We start from the raw sequence: 19340 nt of genomic DNA on the forward strand, positions 1-19340 counted from the left end.
GAACTCTCGGCTCCTTCATACTTACGATGGGTTTGTACGGGAGCTCAGAACGGTGTTCGATCATCCCAACAGAGGAGAGTCCGCTTCAACCGCACTACTGTCCATGCGACAGGGACGTCGGAGCGCAGCTGCCTATGCAGTCGCCTTTCGCATCGTGGCGGCGAGATCCGGCTGGAATAGCACTGCCCTCCACGCTGCCTTTATAAACGGACTGTCTCTGGTCCTAAAAGAGCACCTGGTGGCTAAGGACGAACCGCGAGATTTAGATGGGCTCATTGATCTAGTCATACGACTCGACAACCGGTTAGAAGAACGCCGTCGGGAACGAGGCGAAGGGCGTGGCCAGGCACGCGTCGTCCCTCTCCCTTCCGGGTCCGATCGAGCTCCGCCCTCCCCACGCTCCTCTGTTCCTGCGCTCCGTGCGCTTACGGCTCCCCCTGCTGACGAAGCTATGGACACGAGCAGGGCAACATTTAGGGCACCTGGAGCACAAAGGAGGCGGGCCCACGGAGCTTGTTATGTTTGTGGCTCGAGTGAGCATATGGCAAACGACTGCCCCGAGCGGTTAAACTCCAACGCCCGCCCTTAGAGACTGGGCCAGGGGTGGGCCAAAACATTCACGTGGGACACACCCACATTGCTACACGACTCCCAGTCACAATCCTGTATGAGGATTCAACCCTGAAGGCCCCAGCACTGGTGGACATGGGCTCTGAGGGGAATCTGCTTGACAGCAGATGGGCCAGGGAGATAGGGCTCCCTCTGGTGGCTCTTACCTCGCCTGTGCAGGTTCGAGCACTAGATGGCTCCCTACTCCCACCAATCACGCATAAGACACCTCCAGTAACTCTGGTGGTGTCAGGTAACCACCGGGAGGTGATCGAGTTCTTCGTGACTCAGGCCACCTCCCGTGTGGTTTTAGGGTTTCCATGGATGCTTAAGCACAATCCCCGGATTGATTGGCCGTCCGGGGTAGTGGTGCAGTGGAGCGAAACCTGCCATCGGGAGTGTCTCGGTACCTCGGTTCCTCCCGGCTCCCAAGCTAAGGAGGAGGTCCGAGTCCCGCCCAATCTGAAGGCGGTGCCAGCGGAGTACCATGACCTCGCTGACGTGTTCAGCAAGGATCTGGCTCTCACGCTTCCTCCCCACCGCCTGTACGATTGTGCCATTGATTTGGTTCCAGGCAGTGAGTTCCCGTCCAGTAGGCTGTACAACCTCTCACGGCCGGAACGCGAATCAATGGAGACCTACATCCGGGACTCGTTAGCCGCTGGGTTGATCCGGAATTCCACCTCACCGATGGGCGCAGGTTTCTTTTTTGTGGGTAAAAAAGATGGCGGACTTCGTCCATGCATTGATTACAGGGGGTTGAACGAGATCACGGTCCGCAACCGATACCCGTTGCCCTTGTTGGATTCAGTGTTCACCCCCTTGCATGGAGCCAAGATTTTCACCAAGCTGGATCTTAGGAATGCGTATCATTTGGTTCGGATTCGGAAGGGAGACGAATGGAAGACGGCATTTAACACCCCCTTAGGTCATTTTGAGTACCTGGTCATGCCGTTCGGTCTCACTAATGCTCCCGCGACCTTCCAAGCGTTGGTAAACGATGTCTTGCGGGACTTCCTGCACCGGTTCGTCTTCGTATATCTAGACGATATACTCATCTTTTCCCCGGATCCTGAGACTCATGTCCGGCATGTCCGTCAGGTCCTGCAGCGGTTGTTGGAGAACCGTCTGTTTGTGAAGGGCGAGAAGTGTGAGTTCCACCGCACTTCTTTGTCCTTCCTGGGGTTTATCATCTCCTCTAACTCCGTCGCCCCGGATCCGGCCAAGGTTGCGGCGGTGAGAGATTGGCCCCAACCCACAAGCCGTAGGAAGCTGCAACAGTTCCTCGGCTTTGCTAATTTCTATAGGAGGTTCATTAAGGGCTACAGTCAGGTAGTTAGCCCCCTGACAGCCCTGACCTCTCCAAAAGTTCCCTTCACCTGGTCGGACCGGTGCGAGGCCGCGTTCAAGGAGTTGAAACGGCGCTTCTCGTCTGCACCAGTTCTGGTGCAGCCCGATCCTAGCCGCCAGTTAGTGGTTGAAGTGGATGCCTCAGACTCAGGGATAGGAGCGGTGCTCTCCCAGAGCAGGAAGACCGATAAGGTCCTTCACCCGTGTGCCTATTTCTCTCGCAGGTTGACCCCCGCTGAACGGAATTATGACGTCGGCAATCGGGAACTCCTTGCTGTGAAAGAGGCCCTCGAAGAGTGGAGACATCTGTTGGAGGGAACAGCCGTGCCATTCACGGTTTTCACTGACCATCGGAACCTGGAGTACATCAGGACCGCTAAGCGTCTGAACCCCAGGCAAGCCCGCTGGTCACTGTTCTTTGGCCGTTTTGACTTCCGGATTACCTACCGCCCCGGGACCAAGAATCAAAGATCGGACGCATTGTCCCGGGTGCACGAGGATGAAGTCAAAACGGAACCGTCGGATCCCCCGGATCCCATCATCCCGGAGTCCGCTATCGTGGCCGCCCTCACCTGGGACGTGGAGAAGACCGTCCGGGAGGCCCTGACCCGTGTCCCGGACCCCGGAAACGGACCAAAGGACAAACTATACGTCCCACCAGAGGCTAGGGCTGCAGTCCTGGACTTCTGTCACGGTTCTAAGCTCTCAGGTCACCCAGGGGTGCGAAGGACCGTGACAGTCGTCCGGCAACGCTTCTGGTGGGCATCCCTGGAGGCCGACGTCCGGGACTGCATCCAGGCCTGTACCACCTGCGCCAGGGGCAAGGCTGACCACAAGAAGACCTCAGGGCAGCTACAGCCACTGCCCGTGCCTCATCGCCCCTGGTCCCATATCGGCCTGGACTTCGTCACGGGTCTCCCGCCGTCCCAGGGAAACACCGTCGTCTTCACGATAGTGGACCGTTTCTCCAAGGCGGCCCACTTTGTGGCCCTCCCGAAGCTTCCAACGGCCCAGGAGACAGCGGACCTCCTGGTCCACCACGTCGTCCGTCTGCATGGCATCCCATCAGACATCGTCTCCGATCGCGGTCCCCAGTTCACCTCACACGTCTGGAGGAGTTTTTGCCGGGAACTGGGGGCCACGGTCAGCCTCTCGTCTGGGTATCACCCCCAGACCAACGGGCAAGCAGAGCGGGCGAATCAGGAATTGGAGCAGACACTACGCTGTGTGACAGCCGCGCACCCGACGGCCTGGAGTACCTACCTGGCCTGGATCGAGTACGCTCACAACAGCCAAGTGTCATCTGCCACCGGCCTCTCCCCGTTTGAGGTGTGCTTGGGGTATCAGCCCCCCTTGTTTCCGGTGGTCGAGGGAGAGGTCGGTGTGCCCTCGGTCCAGGCCCACCTACGGAGGTGCCGTCGGGTGTGGCGTGCCGCCCGCTCTGCCTTGTTGAAGGCCCGGACGAGGGCAAAAACACATGCAGACCGGCGGCGGGCCCCGGCTCCCACGTATCGTCCTGGGCAGGAAGTGTGGTTGTCCACCAAGGACATTCCCCTTCAAGTGGACTCCCCCAAGCTCCAAGAACGATACATCGGTCCCTTCAAAATCCGCAAAATCATCAATCCCGCCGCAGTGAGGCTTCAGCTGCCGGCCTCGCTGTGGATTCACCCAGTGTTCCATGTCTCCCGGATAAAGCCCCATCACACCTCACCCCTCTGCACCCCGGGTCCGGCACCACCTCCTGCCCGGATCATCGACGGGGAACCGGCTTGGACCGTGCGTCGGCTCCTCGATGTCCATCGAATGGGCCAGGGTCTTCAGTACCTGGTGGACTGGGAGGGGTACGGCCCCGAGGAACGCTCCTGGGTGAAGAGGAGCTTCATCCTGGACCCGGCCCTCCTGGCCGACTTTTACCGTCGCCATCCGGAGAAGCCCGGTCGTGCGCCAGGAGGCGCCCGTTGAGGGGGGGGTCCTGTTGTGTGTGGGCCGCTGAAGAGGAGGTACTGCTGGCCCATCACCACCAGAGGGCGCCCTGCCTGGAGTGCGGGCTTCAGGCACCAGAGGGCGCCGCCGCCTGATGAGAGCAGCCAGGGTGACAGCTGTCACCCATTACTGGACACAGCTGACTTCACTCAGTACGGAGGTATATCAGCAGGACAGCGTCTCCACCTCAGTGCCGAGATATCACCTTGAGTTTAAGGTAATCACCTCTGCAACATATATCTGTGTGACGATACTTTATAAACTTTTCAGGACAGCGGAAGGCCAAGTGTTCAGATAAGTACTCACCTTTCCTGCTTCAGTGTGACAAGAGGTGGAGGCGGCTTTGCCCCTCTCATCTACCGGGTGCGGTCGCATCCCAACCTGTGTGTTTGTGTTCTTTCCCGCCAGCAGTACCGGATCCGACGAGCGGAGGCAGTGGCCACCTGGGAATTCGGGACTTGGCGGTTCCAGTACTTCTGGGTTTCGGTGGCAGAGGAGATCTGGGTGGTTCCGGTTCAACTAGGACGGACGTCTCCTACCTTCGGGCCTGCCCACAAGACACCAGCAGATTTCGGCTTACACCTCCAAATTGCTAATTGTTGTATCAGTTGTGCTATTTTCACAACAGTAAAACTTGTTCTTACTTTTCTCCATTGTCCGTTCATTGCGCCCCCTGTTGTGGGTCCGTGTACCTACACTTTCACAACATTTGCCACTACGAAGAATTTAGTAGCTGCCACCTTTCTTCCTTTATTGGACTATGGCGACCTTATTTATATGCATGCCCCTGCTAATTGTCTCCAATCTTTGGACTCTGTGTATCATGGTGCCCTGAGGTTTGTTACATGTTGCAAAACCTTCACTCACCGTTGTACTTTATATAGCAGAGTTGAGTGGCCCTCGTTGGCTGCACGTTGTCTCTCACACTGGCACATTTTTATTTACAAAGCAATCTTACAAACTCCCCCAATATCTATGTGGCTACATTTCGAGAACCCAGAGCACTTGCTCCTTGCGTTCCAGTGATTGCTATTTGCTTAACGTACCCAAAATTTGTACTGAGTTAGGTAAGCATTCCTTCATGTACTTCGCACCTGCTGCCTGAAACTCACTACAGAGAACTTTGAACTTGAGGGAACTAACTTCTCTTGGAACATTTAAAAAAATTATAAGGGACATATATCGTTCTTGTTCCTGCTTATGAGGCCCCATATTAACTCTATGATGTGACCAGATAGTATTTGTCTGTTTTATTGTTGTCTGATTCTATGTTCTCCTCTTGAAACTTGTTTTTAAGCTGCTTTCCTGGCCAGGCTTCCCTTGGAAAAGAGATCTTTGTGTCTCAATGGGATCGACCTGGTTAAATAAAGTTTTAATAATAATAATAAAAAAAAATTATTGTTCAGTCCCATGCACAGTAAAACCTATCTAAATCATCGTCGTATAAACCAGATATTCGCAGTCACCGGACAAAAAAAGTCCCAATGTTTTTGTATTGTTTTCCATGTAATAAACACTGCATACAACAGATTTTGTATAATGGATTTTTCGCTCAGACTGGATAAAATGTCCTGTCTGATCGCAATGTATTTCAATTAAAAACCCTGAGCAGTCTGGACGTGCACAGTAACAGAGGTACAAATTAAAGTTCAGCTCTGACACTCACTGATTTGTGGAAAGTGGGACCGGAGTCATTTCTGTGATTAAAAGACTGACAGCTTATTTTTTTTCACACTGTGCTCAGACTCGGACCTGCAGCCTGGATGTGCACCTGTTAAATCAGACACAAAAGGCTGTGATTTGACACTTTTCTGATTTTACTCATTCATATTTTAATAGTTTTTGCAGTGCACATGCTGATTACAAATGGATCAGGAGTCTGAAAAAGACAAAATTGTTCAGCTTACGTTCGAATTGGAAAGGTGTTGATTGTAGAAAGAAAAGCTTCTTGAGGGTCAAATTAATCCAGAATAAAGCATAATAAAGCGACGGAGAACTTTAAAACTGTCACACATGTCATTGCATGACGCAGAGTTACAGCTGCAGAAGCATGAATCAGGCTTTAAATTAATTAAATAAATCATCAGAAATTGTAAATTTTTGTAAATTGGATAGCTTAACTATTTTATATTTATTTTTATAGTACCTGTACTGATGTGTTGTATGTGGTTAAATGATTTTAAAAAATGTTGAAAACATTAAAGATTTATTCAGTAGTTCAGCGCAGTTGGAACCAAAATGGCGCCATGTTCTGAGTTGGCGCCACTCTCTCAATTAAGGCACTCTAGTCAGTGAGAGTTGCCCATGCAGCAACATTACTGTTGGTTAAAAACAAAGAGAGATTAAAATAAAACAGCTGTCCAACATAAAGCTGCTAGAGAGCAGCGTTGGCTATGACCAGACTGCATGCTGTCTGATTTAAGTGTTGTTTGGTGCTCATGCTGTGACTTTCATGTTCATGAAAAGCTTCATGCTTGAAGTGTCCAAGCTCAAAACGGCTCAGAAAATCCAAGTTGGAAACTTCAAAAAACTGCATTCACTTAACTTGGAAAACAATATGGATGAACACAGTAACATATTCAGGCTTTATGAACTTTGCAAGTAACACATGAACAAGTTATATCAGAAAAAAGGCTGTTGGATTGACTGTACATGATTTACAACCCCAATTCCAAATCCAAAAAAAAAAAAAAATGTAAATAAAAATAGAATACATTTCATTCATCTTCTACCGCTTAGTCCAATTAAGGGTCGCGGGGGGCTGGAGCCTATTCCAGCAGTCATAGGGCGCAAGGTGGGGTACACCCAGGACAGGACGCCAGTCTGTCGCAGGGCCACAAACAAACAAACAAACACAGACACACCCACACACACACCTATGGACAATTTCAAAGATTCCAATCCACCTAACCCGCATGTCTTTGGATGTGGGAGGAAACCGGAGCCCCCGCAGGAAACCCACGCAAACACGGGGAGAACATGCAAACTCCACACAGAAAGGCCATGGGAATTGAACCCACGACCTTCTCGCCGTGAGGCAACAGTGCTAACCACTAAGCCACCGTGCTGCCAAAATAGAATACAATGATTTGCAAATTCTCTTCAACCTGTATTGAATTGAATACACCATAAAGACAAGATATTTAATGTTCAAACTGATACACTTTATTGTTTTCGAAATGGATGCCTGCAACATGTTTCAAAAAAGCTGGGACAGTGGTATGTTTACCACTGTGTTACATCACCTTTCCTTCTAACAACACTCAATAAGCATTTGGGAACTGAAGACACTAATTGTGAGTGTCACGATTGGGTATAAAAGGAGCATCCCCAAAAGGCTCAGCCGTTCACAAGTAAAGATGGGACAAGGATGACCACTTTGTGAACAACTGTGTGAAAAATAGTCCAACAGTTTAAGAACAATATTTCTCAACATTTAATTTTAAGGAATTTAGGGATTCCATCATTTACAGTCCATAATATAATCAGAAGATTCAGAGAATCTGGAGAACTTTCTACATGTAAGCTGCTTGTTGAAAACCAACATTGAATGCCCATGACCTTTGATCCCTCAGGGGGAGCTGCATTAAAAACCAACATCATTGTGTAAAGGATATTACCGCGTAGGCTCAGAACACTAACCATTGTCAGTTAACACAGTTCATCGCTACATCTACAAGTGCAAGTTAAAACTCTACCATCCAAAGTGAAAGCCAAATATCAACAACATCCAGAAACGCTGCCGCCTTCTCTGGGCCCGAGCTCATTTGAAATGGACAGACGCAAAGTGGTAAAGTGTGCTGTGGTCTGATGAGTCCATTTTTCAAATTGTTTTTGGAAATCATGGACGTTGTGTCCTCCGGACAAAAGAGGAAAAAGACCATCCAGACTGTTACCAGCGCAAAGATCAAAAGTCAGCATCTGTGATGGTATGGAGGTGTGTTAGTGCCCATGCCTCCATACCATCAATGCTGAAAGGTACATCCAGGTTTTGGAGCAACACATGCTGCCATCCAAGCAACATCTTTTTCAAGGACGTCCCTGCTTATTTCAGCAATACAATGCCAAGCAATATTCTGCATGTGTTGCAACAGCGTGGCTTCATAGTAAAAGAGTGTCCTCAGTTCCAAAACACTTATTGAGTGTTGTTAGAAGGAAAGGTGATGTAACACAGTGGTAAACATACCACTGTCCCTTTTTTAAATGTGTTGCAGGCATCCATTTCAAAAACAATGAAGTGTATCAGTTTGAACATTAAATATCTTGTCTTTGTGGTGTATTCAATTGAATAAAGGTTGAAGAGGATTTGAAAATCATAGTATTCTGTTTTGTTTTGTTTTTTTACATTTTACACAACGTCGCAACTTCATTGGAATTGGGGTTGTATATATGAACATTGCTTGCTCAGGATCACAGTGTGTACAAATAGCTTAATTTGCTAATGTTTCACATAATTTTCTTGTCTTTACAACTGAGAAACATTAGAAAATGATGCTATTTGGACACATTCTGATGCTGTGTAACTGATGTACATATTTAAATCGCTCCCTTCCTTGTCAGACAATTTAAAATATTGTTGTCATTGATGCTACACATTGTTCTAATATATTAAAAAAAATATCCTCCATGTTTGACTGAAATTGTTTTTTGCATTTTGGAGTACAGACAAACAAATAACCAGATATGGGCATTAAAACAGCCTCTTTCTGTGTCATGGTGAGGCTTCACTGTTTTGTCATTTCAATATGCCCAAGTGGTACAGCGCAACAACATGCAACATTCCTGTTGCACAAGGATCACACAAATAAAACATTTGCTACACTTTTGTTAAAGCTCCATGATTTATGCACAAACAGCCCCCGAGGCGTCGCAGCAGGCAGCAGCGCGCTCGAGAAGTCACTACATCATCAATCCTCTGGCATCACGCTTCTCGACACCGCGCGGTTAAATTTCCAATCCGCAGAGTGACGGCAGCATAAAATGTAACCATTACCATGTACGTAGGCCCAGTGGAAGCTGTAAAACCAAGTGATTAAACATTTGGGCGCCCAAACAAACACAAAGAGTTCAGGACTCACTGTATTGCTGCAGTTTTTCGGTGTACTCCAACTCAGAGCCGCTGCGCTGCTTCCTGTCAACATATTCACACAATCAGTTTCACAGACAGAGGTAATAAAACAAATACTCTATTTTCCAGAGTAAAACTCACACTTTTTTTTTTTTTGCTATTTTAGGAGGTCCTGCAAATTGTACCCCAATGTAAATATATTTATTTATTTATTTATTTATTTATTTATACACACCGAAAAATCACAGGTTTGTTATTTATAATGGTAATTATAATAATTTTATATACAACTTTCCCAGGAATCAAACCACAAAACAAAATATACTCTGATAATGAAATAACAAATGCCAATTCTAAAATGTACATTACAACAATGAACAAAAATCCAAATTAAAAAGCTCATAATACAGAAAAATAGAGTAATATTTCATTCATTCATTTTCAGCCATCTATCTGGGTCTGGATTACAGTGCCAGCAGCTGCTCCCACACGTCCTTATCGTAGGCCAAGTCCTGTAGCTCTTCCCGAGGGATTCCAAAGCATTCCCAAGCCAGCTGGGAAATATAATCTATCCAGCAGGTCCTGGCTCTTCTCAGGGTCCTCCGCCCGGTTGGACATGCCTGGAAGACCTCCATAGGAAGACAACCAGGAGGCATCCAAACCAGGTGCCCGAATCACCTCAGCTGGCTCCTTTTGATGCAAAGAAGCAGTGGCTCTACTCTGAGCCCCTCCCGGATACTTCAGCTTCTCACCCTATTCAGGAGTTTAAGCCCAGATACCGGACAGAGGAATCTCATTTCCGCTGCTTGTATCCGCGATCTTATTCTTTCAGTCATTACCCAAAGCTCATGACCATAGGTGAGGATAGGAGCGTAAATCAACTGGTAAATGGAGAACCTCACCTTCCGGATAAGCTCCTTCTTCACCATGACGGTCTAGTACAGAGTCTTTAAAAATTTCAGCCACCGTCCCAAACCGTCTATGGATCTCATGCTCCAACTTACCCCCACTCATGAACAAGACCCCAAAATACTTAAACTCCTCCACTTGGGGCAGTAACTCTCCCCTGACCAAGAGGAGACAATCCACCATTTCCCAACAGAGGACCATGGTCTCAGATTTGGAGATGCTGATACTCATCCCAGTGACATATTGCTCGGCCTCAAACCTGCTCAGTGTGCATCGGAGGTCACTGCCTGATGAAGCCAATAGAACCACATCATCTGCAAAATGCAGAGACGCAACTCTGAGGTAACCAAACTGGACACCCTCCGGTCCCTGACTGTGCCTTCAAATTCTGTCCATGAACATGGCAAACAGGACTGGTAACAAGGGGCAACCCCGACGGAGTCCAAAACCCACCCCACACAGGTCTGATGGAATGCCGAGAATGTGGACAAAGCTCCTACAGAGACCAGATCGTACGATGCAGCAAATCCGGTACCCCATACATTCACAGCACCCACCCCGCCCCGCCCCACAGGATACCCCAAGGGACCCGGTCATACCTCTTTTCCAAGTCCACAAAACACATGTAGACTGGTTGACCAAACTCCCAAGACCCTTATTGGGAGTTTGTCCAACAGTAATATTTAAAGTATCAAAAAAAAAAAAAACTGCAGACTTGTTAGGAAACAACTCACGCTCACTCCTGCATGTGTGTACGTGTTATTCTGGTGTTTGTTTTAGAAGCTAAAGACGTGTACACCCTTTCCTCAGAGTTAATATTTAATGACTCTCTTTGTTCTTTACTTTCACGAACAACATGAAACATGTAGTTCAGGCTTGTAGCAATAAAATGAAACACTCACTTAAGGCAGACAACAGCAATAACCACTAAGGCAACGACGACCATTAGGCCTGCAGAGGCGGAGCCAATGATGAGAGGCAGCTGGTCCTGCACCGACTTCTGAGGGTCACCTGCACCAAACCAGGCAGCACAACAAAACAACTGTATCATACGTGTGAAAGCTCACAGTGAAGGCAAAATCCATTTTTCTGACGGGTTTTATTTACTGGGGTAGGTGCTACCGCTGGCACAGCACGCTCGGTCTGCAGCGGCCGGGCACAGCAGGAGTGTGCCTTTTGGTTCACTAACAGGCAGCCTGAACTACAATATTAATTCAAGTATGCGTTGAATATTTATTTTCATCTCATAGCTTTCTGACAGTGGTGCATGACACAAAACTTTCACCAAATGAAGAGACGCTTCTAAAGGAAACTGTGTGGATGTTTCATCCACAAATCTGCAGCCGCAAGACAGAGGAAGACTTTAACACAAAATCATCACCATGTTTTTAATCTAAAGTTGTCTGTTCCATTTTGCAGAGGGATCTTCCTCCACATGTGATGTAAATCATTTATACATCTGTATTTTTACACAGTATAAAGAAGGAGCGGTTACTGCTGTGGTCGCATTAAACTTTATATGTGTATGAGTCGTTTACTCTGGATAACTCCGCTTCCTCCCACCATAAAAAACAGCAACAACAACAAAACATTCACATTCGCTTCATTCTGGTTGTAGATGTGGTGATGCATCAGGAATTGCATCCACCATAAAACTTTATTCATCCGTTTTCTGTAACAGCTTACTCCAATCACGGGTCACAGAGGGGTTCAAGCCCATCACTGGGTGGGAGGCGGGGTGCACGCTGGACAGGACAGCAGTCTGTTGCATGACCACATATAGACAGACAAACACTGTCACACTTATAATCCAATCAAATTTTCCAGTTCAAGAGGGTCACCCCTTTGAGTCTGGTCTGCTTAAGGTTTCTTCCTCAGAGGGAGATTTCCTTACCAGTGTTGCCTGTGTGCTTGCTCTGGGGGTTGGTAAGGTTAGACCTTACTTGTGTGAAGTGCCTTGAGGCAACTTTGTTGTGATGTGGTGCTATATAAATAAAAATAAAATAAACTAAATTGGATGTCTTTGAAAGTGGGAGGAAGCCGGAGCACATGGAGGGATCGCACATACAAACTCCACACAGAAAGGGAGGACCAGCTCAGAAGCAAACCTGGGACGTTCTCACCGTGAGGCAGCAGTGCTAATGAGTAGGCCACTGTTGCATGATTACAACCCCTGGCAAAAATTATGGAATCACCGGCCTCGGAGGATGTTCATTCAGTTGTTTAATTTTGTAGAAAAAAGCAGATCACAGACATGACACAAAACTAAAGTCATTTCAAATGGCAACTTTCTGGCTTTAAGAAACACTATAAGAAATCAAGAAAAAAGATTGTGGCAGTCAGTAACGGTTACTTTTTTAGACCAAGCAGAGGAAAAAAATATGGACTCACTCAATTCTGAGGAATAAATTATGGAATCACCCTGTAAATTTCCATCCCCAAAACTAACACCTGCATCAAATCACATCTGCTCGTTGACATTAACCCTATGTCATGAAATTGACCCTATGTGTCTTTTTGCAAGGAATGTTTTCACAGTTTTTGCTCTATGGCAAGATGCATTATCTTCTTGAAAAATGATTTCATCATCCTTAAACATCAGAAAAGTGTCCAAAATATCAACGTAAACTTGTGCATTTATTGATGATGTAATGACAGCCATCTCCCCAGTGCCTTTACCTGACATGCAGCCCCATACCATCAATGACTGTGGAAATTTACATGTTCTCTTCAGGCAGTCATCTTTATAAATCTCATTGGAACGGCACCAAACAAAAGTTCCAGCATCATCACCTTGCCCAATGCAGATTCGAGATTCATCACTGAATATGACTTTCATCCAGTCATCCACAGTCCACAATTGCTTTTCTTTAGCCCATTGTAACCTTGTTTTTTTTCTGTTTAGGTGTTAATAATGGCTTTCGTTTAGCTTTTCTGTATGTAAATCCCATTTCCTTTAGGCGGTTTCTTACAGTTCGGTCACAGACGTTGACTCCAGTTTCCTCCCATTCGTTCCTCATTTGTTTTGTTGTGCATTTTCGATTTTTGAGACATATTGCTTTAAGTTTTCTGTCTTGACGCTTTGATGTCTCCCTTGGTCTACCAGTATGTTTGCCTTAACAACCTTCCCATGTTGTTTGTATTTGGTCCAGAGTTTAGACACAGCTGACTGTGAACAACCAACATCTTTTGCAACATTGCGTGATGATTTACCCTCTTTTAAGAGTTTGATAATCCTCTCCTTTGTTTCAACTGACATCTCTCGTGTTGGAGCCATGATTCATGTCAGTCCACTTGGTGCAACAGCTCTCCAAGGTGTGATCACTCCTTTTTAGATGCAGACTAACAAGCAGATGTGATTTGATGCAGGTGTTAGTTTTGGGGATGAAAATTTACAGGGTGATTCCATAATTTATTTCTCAGAATTGAGTGAGTCCATATTTTTTCCTCTGCTTGGTCTAAAAAAGTAACCGTTACTGACTACCACAATCTTTTTTTCTTGATTTCTTATAGTGTTTCTTAAAGCCAGAAAGTTGCCATTTGAAATGACTTTAGTTTTGTGTCATGTCTGTGATCTGCTTTTTTTCTACAAAATTAAACAACTGAATGAACATCCTCCGAGGCCGGTGATTCCATAATTTTTGCCAGGGGTTGTATAACAATTAGTTTAAAATTTGTTGGGAGTCACTGTTTTATCAAGGAAGGTTCTCTGCTCCAGGAACAGACGGGGCTCTGACAGGTCGGCTTTTCTTTCCACCAAAATAACAAAATTTCTTTTTATGCTGCTGCGTTTGATTGAAACTCCCACACTTACACAAACACATATTCCCACCAGGCAGATGCTCATTTCAGTTCTGCAAAAATACCAAACTGATTTGTATCAAGTGGTTTTTCGTGCACAACAGTACGGTCTGAACACTCCTCAGGAAAACAGTGCATTAATACATTACACAGAAGATGCTAGAGTAAGAGAAAGGTTGTCCGTACTTTGGAGGCTGGTACTGAAGTCCATGGGGTTACTATAGCGACCGTACCCGGCAACCGTGCGGGCTCTGACCTGCACCACATAGGAAGTGGCGGCCTTCAGCCCCTCCACCTTTGCTGAGCTGTGCTGGGATGTTACGGTGTGGGACATCGCCTGGCCCTGATGTAAAAGACAGAATATATCGCGATCAGAAAACTCCTTTCCCCTCAACCCCACTGTGACACGTCAGAAGATTAAGGACACGGCAAATTCCATCACAAAATCTGTAATATTTAAAGCAGTTTGACCAACAATATTAAGTTAATGTGGCGTCTTTTTAATTTGACATTTAGTCACATCACTAGAACTTGAATCAAGATTTATTTAAAAACGGGGCAAATAATTTATGCATCCAGACGGCTTACAGCGGAGTGGATTGTGTGTGTGAGTGTGTGTGTGTGTGTGTGTGTGTGTGTGTAGCAGCGTCAGTTAGCTCAATCAAATCATCATTTCATTGTCTCCCGTGCGCGCACTTGCAACTGGCTCAGTCGACCTCAGTGCAGCGAAAAAAAAATTCACGTCAGAAATGAGTCCAGCTTTTCTCTCTTCCTGCCAACAGACAGCACAGTGGATCTGTTTTGTGTGTGTGTGTGTGTGTGTGTGTGTGTGTGTGTGTGTGTGTGTGTGTATCTTACAAGAATTAGCAGCGTCAGTTAGCTCAATCAAATTATGTCTCGGGAGAGTCTTCCCCGCATGCGCGCACACACACGCAACCTGGTCAGCGCTTGTGCGTGCGTGTAGTACCAAGAAAAGACTGTGTATGTCCTCAGTGCAGCAAAAAAGAAAAAAAAATCACGTCAGGAATGAGTCCAGCTTTTCTTCTCTCTTCCGGCTAACAGCCTCCAGGCAGCACAGTGGATTTGTTTTGTGTGTGCGTGCGTGCACATGCATGTGCGTGCATGAGCATGTGTGGGCATGCACGCACACGAGTGCACGTGATCACATTTGCGCTCGTGAATGCGTGAGTGCGTGCGCAGAGTGCAATGATACCAAACGTATGGAACCAAATTTGCACTCTAAATGGAACCAAGCTGCACTCTAAATGTAATGCAATGCAAATGGGATGAATTAATCCATGTCATGTGACATACAAAGCACCAATGAAATGACAAGAATCCAATCAGCCGTTATATAAAATGAAATGATCCCCCCCGCTGCAGACAGGAGATGGAGGATCTGACAAAGCAGAGAGGAGACAAACAAAACAGAGAACGTTATTTTAAAAATCAATTTTTCAACATCCCCGCGGCTCTTAATTGGAGTAAGCGGTTAAAGATGAGTGAGTGAGTGTGATTTTTGAACGTTTGGAATGCGCGGATGTCCCGTGCATTCTCAAATGCACCCGCGGTACATTTTATATGTTCCGACCAGCCTTGATGATTTTGCGTCAACACGAACTGCCATAGGTATTAAAGGCACTGCGCTGCGGTGGTTTGAATCATATTTATCTAATAGATTACAATTTGTTCATGTAAATGGGGAATCTTCTTCACAGACTAAGGTTAATTATGGAGTTCCACAAGGTTCTGTGCTAGGACCAATTTTATTCACTTTATACATGCTTCCCTTAGGCAGTATTATTAGACGGCACTGCTTAAATTTTCATTGTTACGCAGATGATACCCAGCTTTATCTATCCATGAAGCCAGAGGACACACACCAATTAGCTAAACTGCAGGATTGTCTTACAGACATAAGGACATGGATGACCTCTAATTTCCTGCTTTTAAACTCAGATAAAACTGAAGTTATTGTACTTGGCCCCACAAATCTTAGAAACATGGTGTCTAACCAGATCCTTACTCTGGATGGCATTACCCTGACCTCTAGTAATACTGTGAGAAATCTTGGAGTCATTTTTTATCAGGATATGTCATTCAAAGCGCATATTAAACAAATATGTAAGACTGCTTTTTTGCATTTACGCAATATCTCTAAAATTAGAAAGGTACTGACGTGGACTAGAAGGAGAGAGCATATCTCACCTATATTGGCCTCTCTTCATTGGCTTCCTGTTATTTCTAGAATAGAATTTAAAATTCTTCTTCTTACTTATAAGGTTTTGAATAATTAGGTCCCATCTTATCTTAGGGACCTCATAGTACCATATCACCCCAATAGAGCGCTTCGCTCTCAGACTGCAGGCTTACTTGTAGTTCCTAGGGTTTGTAAGAGTAGAATGGGAGGCAGAGCCTTCAGCTTTCAGGCTCCTCTCCTGTGGAACCAGCTCCCAATTCGGATCAGGGAGACAGACACCCTCTCTACTTTTAAGATTAGGCTTAAAACTTTCCTTTTTGCTAAAGTTTATAGTTAGGGCTGGATCGGGTGACCCTGAACCATCCCTTAGTTATGCTGCTATAGACTTAGACTGCTGGGGGGTTCCCATGATGCACTGAGTGTTTCTTTCTCTTTTTGCTCTGTATGCACCACTCTGCATTTAATCATTAGTGATTGATCTCTGCTCCCCTCCACAGCATGTCTTTTTCCTGGTTCTCTCCCTCAGCCCCAACCAGTCCCAGCAGAAGACTGCCCCTCCCTGAGCCTGGTTCTGCTGGAGGTTTCTTCCTGTTAAAAGTGAGTTTTTCCTTCCCACTGTTGCCAAGTGCTTGCTCACAGGGGGTCGTTTTGACCTTTGGGGTTTTTATGTAATTATTGTATGGCCTTGCCTTACAATATAAAGCGCCTTGGGGCAACTGTTTGTTGTGATTTGGCGCTATATAAATAAAATTGATTGATTGACGAACTCTGCTGAATGCAACACAACACAGTTTGGCAACATTTTCACCCTGACAGACGCTACAGCCACTTGCAGGGTGAGAGACACACTGAAGTCACAGGACCATGTGATCTTCTCCGGCCACAAGGATTAGCTGTGAGGGAAGGATTGTGTCGAGGGAAGAATGAAAGTACTGCTGGGAAGTTGTATTTTCAAGAAGTGTTAAAACAAAGTGTCTTAGACTTCTCTCTTGCTGATTTATTAATAGAAATATAATGAAATGTGATACTGATAAATGGACTCTATCAGTACATGGTTGCTTAGCTGCAACATTTCTGTCACTCCATGTTTGACAGTTCCTTGTGCTTTTGTTTTATTTGTTAGTATGGTCAAAGCAGATGATCACCCCACTGGGTCTGGTCTGCTTGAGGTTTCTTCCTGCAATCAAAAACATGCCTGAGGGAGATTCTCCTGACTACTGTTGCCAGTGTAAGTGTTTGTGGGGTGGGTAACATGAAAACCTTGCTCACATGTAGTGTCTTGTGACGACTTACAATTGAATTGAACTTGAAATGTGAATAGTCCATCATTTGGTTCTTTGCTATATCATAGACACATACAGAAAAAATATGGCTACTACTCCCAATGACAATTCTGTTTTTAATCCTTAATCTGAGTGTGCTGTTGATATTTTAAGAGCCCATAAGCGATATCTTTAAAGCATAAAATGACCACATTACATCAGCAGGGTTTTGCAGATCAATAACACTGACTCAACATTTACATCACTGCCTGCTGAGTCCATACTTTACACCCAATAACCCCCCAACACACACACACTTCAAAATGAAACGATAAGCTTCTGTAAAAATGACATTCTGTACACAGCACTTTCAAAGTGTTTTTACAGATCGAGTAAAGTGGTCACTGTAATGATCTTTGAAGGCAGCACTTACCCGCTCATGATACTTAATCTCATAGTCCAGGATGACCCCATTGGGCTTCTCAGGGGGCAGCCACGACAGGCTGAGAGTGTCTGAGGTGGATCGCATCAAGTGGATCGTTGGCACTGCTGAAGGCGCTGATGGTGGACAACAGAAAGCACAAAGTCACATTCTAAAGAAATGGAATGTTTGTGCACAAATATCTAAGACCTTTTCATCGGCAGAAATCTCAAAGACAAAAAAAAAAAAAATCACTTTCAAGCTCTTTCAATTCATGACTGTGTTTGAACATGAACATACAAACATGAACATGAGCAAAAAAATGCCCTCATATACTCGTATGCCCCCTTTCTCCAGCACATTTTTTAATCACCATAAATACGGTAAGATTAGACGCTGAGATTCAAGTAAAACAACAACACTGTTTGAATATTTTATCCAATATTCTACTCACTGTATTTGTTTTGACTTTTGCACAAGTGACTGCTGCAGATTAAATATACAAGTTATAATATTGAGATTTTAAGATGACAGGAGCCCCCAGGTGTAAGATACTCAATTCAATTCAATTTATTCATTTTATATAGCACCAAATAATAACAGAGTCGCCTCAAGGCGCTTCACACAAAACAATTCAGAAAACAAAATAAAATGATTTTAAAAGATTAAAAGCACAGTAAAGGAGTAAAAAAGTAAAAAGCATAGCAACATACTATGCCAGAATGCAAGCCATACGAAAGGGAAAATAAGTGCGTCTTAAGTCTGGACTTGAAAGTCTCCACAGAATCTGACTGTTTTATTGACGCAGGGAGATCATTCCACAGAACAGGGGCACGATAAGAGAAAGCTCTATGACCCGCAGACTTTTTATTCACCCTAGGGACACAAAGTGGTCCTGCATTCTGCAAACACAAAGCCCGGGACGGTACATAGGGTTTAATTAGGTAACTAAGTAGGGAGGTGCCAGTTCGTGAACAATTTTATAGGCTAGTAACAGAAACTTAAAATCTGATCTTACAGAGATCGGAAGCCAGTGAAGAGATGCCAAAATTGGTGTAATGTGGTCAAACTTTCTGCTTCGTGTCAAAAGTCTGGCAGCAACATTTTGAACCAACTGGAGACCCCTAATGTTGGACTGCGATAAATCAGAAAATAGAACCTTGCAATAATCCAATCTAAAAGAGACAAATGCATGAATCGGGGCATCAGCATTAGCCACAGCCCCTTCTCTTATATTGGGTTGAACTGACATTATTGCATAAAAAAATGAATCTAACATTTTTTTTTTTATATTTACTGGTCAGACATGTCCAGTAAATATTGTTTTTCTCTCTGAATAACATGTAGCTGGCCTGAACTTTGATTTCTTGTTAACAGCAGAAAATCTTATTCCAGTCTGGTGCCACATTTTGCTGCATCCACCAGGTTATGGAACTGTCCTGGTTCCTAATTGTTTTTCATCCAGTCAAATCACTGGTCCATCTTAACTACCTGACAGTAACCATCTATCTGCTGTAGTCAGGAGCTGTGTGGGCACTCCCTTGGTATTGTCCAGCGGCTGGCATCTTCAGCACTGAGGCACAAGAGCACTGGCACATGCTCAGGGAAGCAGGACAGATGGCTGGAGGGTTAAAGCTGATGATTCCTCAAAAGTAAATAGTGCAACATCTGAGTCTCATAACTCAGAAACCACTCATGTGACACAAAACCATTCCAGCAGTACCCGAGGATTCTCTG

The 19340-nt window shown here is 45.4% G+C and overlaps 1 protein-coding gene across 1 annotated transcript in view; it reads right to left on the reverse strand.

The window, feature by feature from the left end:
- The window catches only part of ephb3a (eph receptor B3a), a 158211-nt gene that overhangs the window by 69972 nt on the left and 68899 nt on the right, over positions 1 to 19340 (reverse strand). Inside the window, 4 exon segments of the mRNA XM_034182756.1 lie at positions 9021 to 9073; positions 10822 to 10930; positions 13907 to 14063; positions 17616 to 17740. Coding sequence (XP_034038647.1) covers positions 9021 to 9073; positions 10822 to 10930; positions 13907 to 14063; positions 17616 to 17740 — 444 coding nt within the window.

This window comes from Thalassophryne amazonica, chromosome 12 (assembly GCF_902500255.1).
Source record: "Thalassophryne amazonica chromosome 12, fThaAma1.1, whole genome shotgun sequence".
NCBI classification, from domain to species: Eukaryota; Metazoa; Chordata; class Actinopteri; order Batrachoidiformes; family Batrachoididae; genus Thalassophryne; species Thalassophryne amazonica.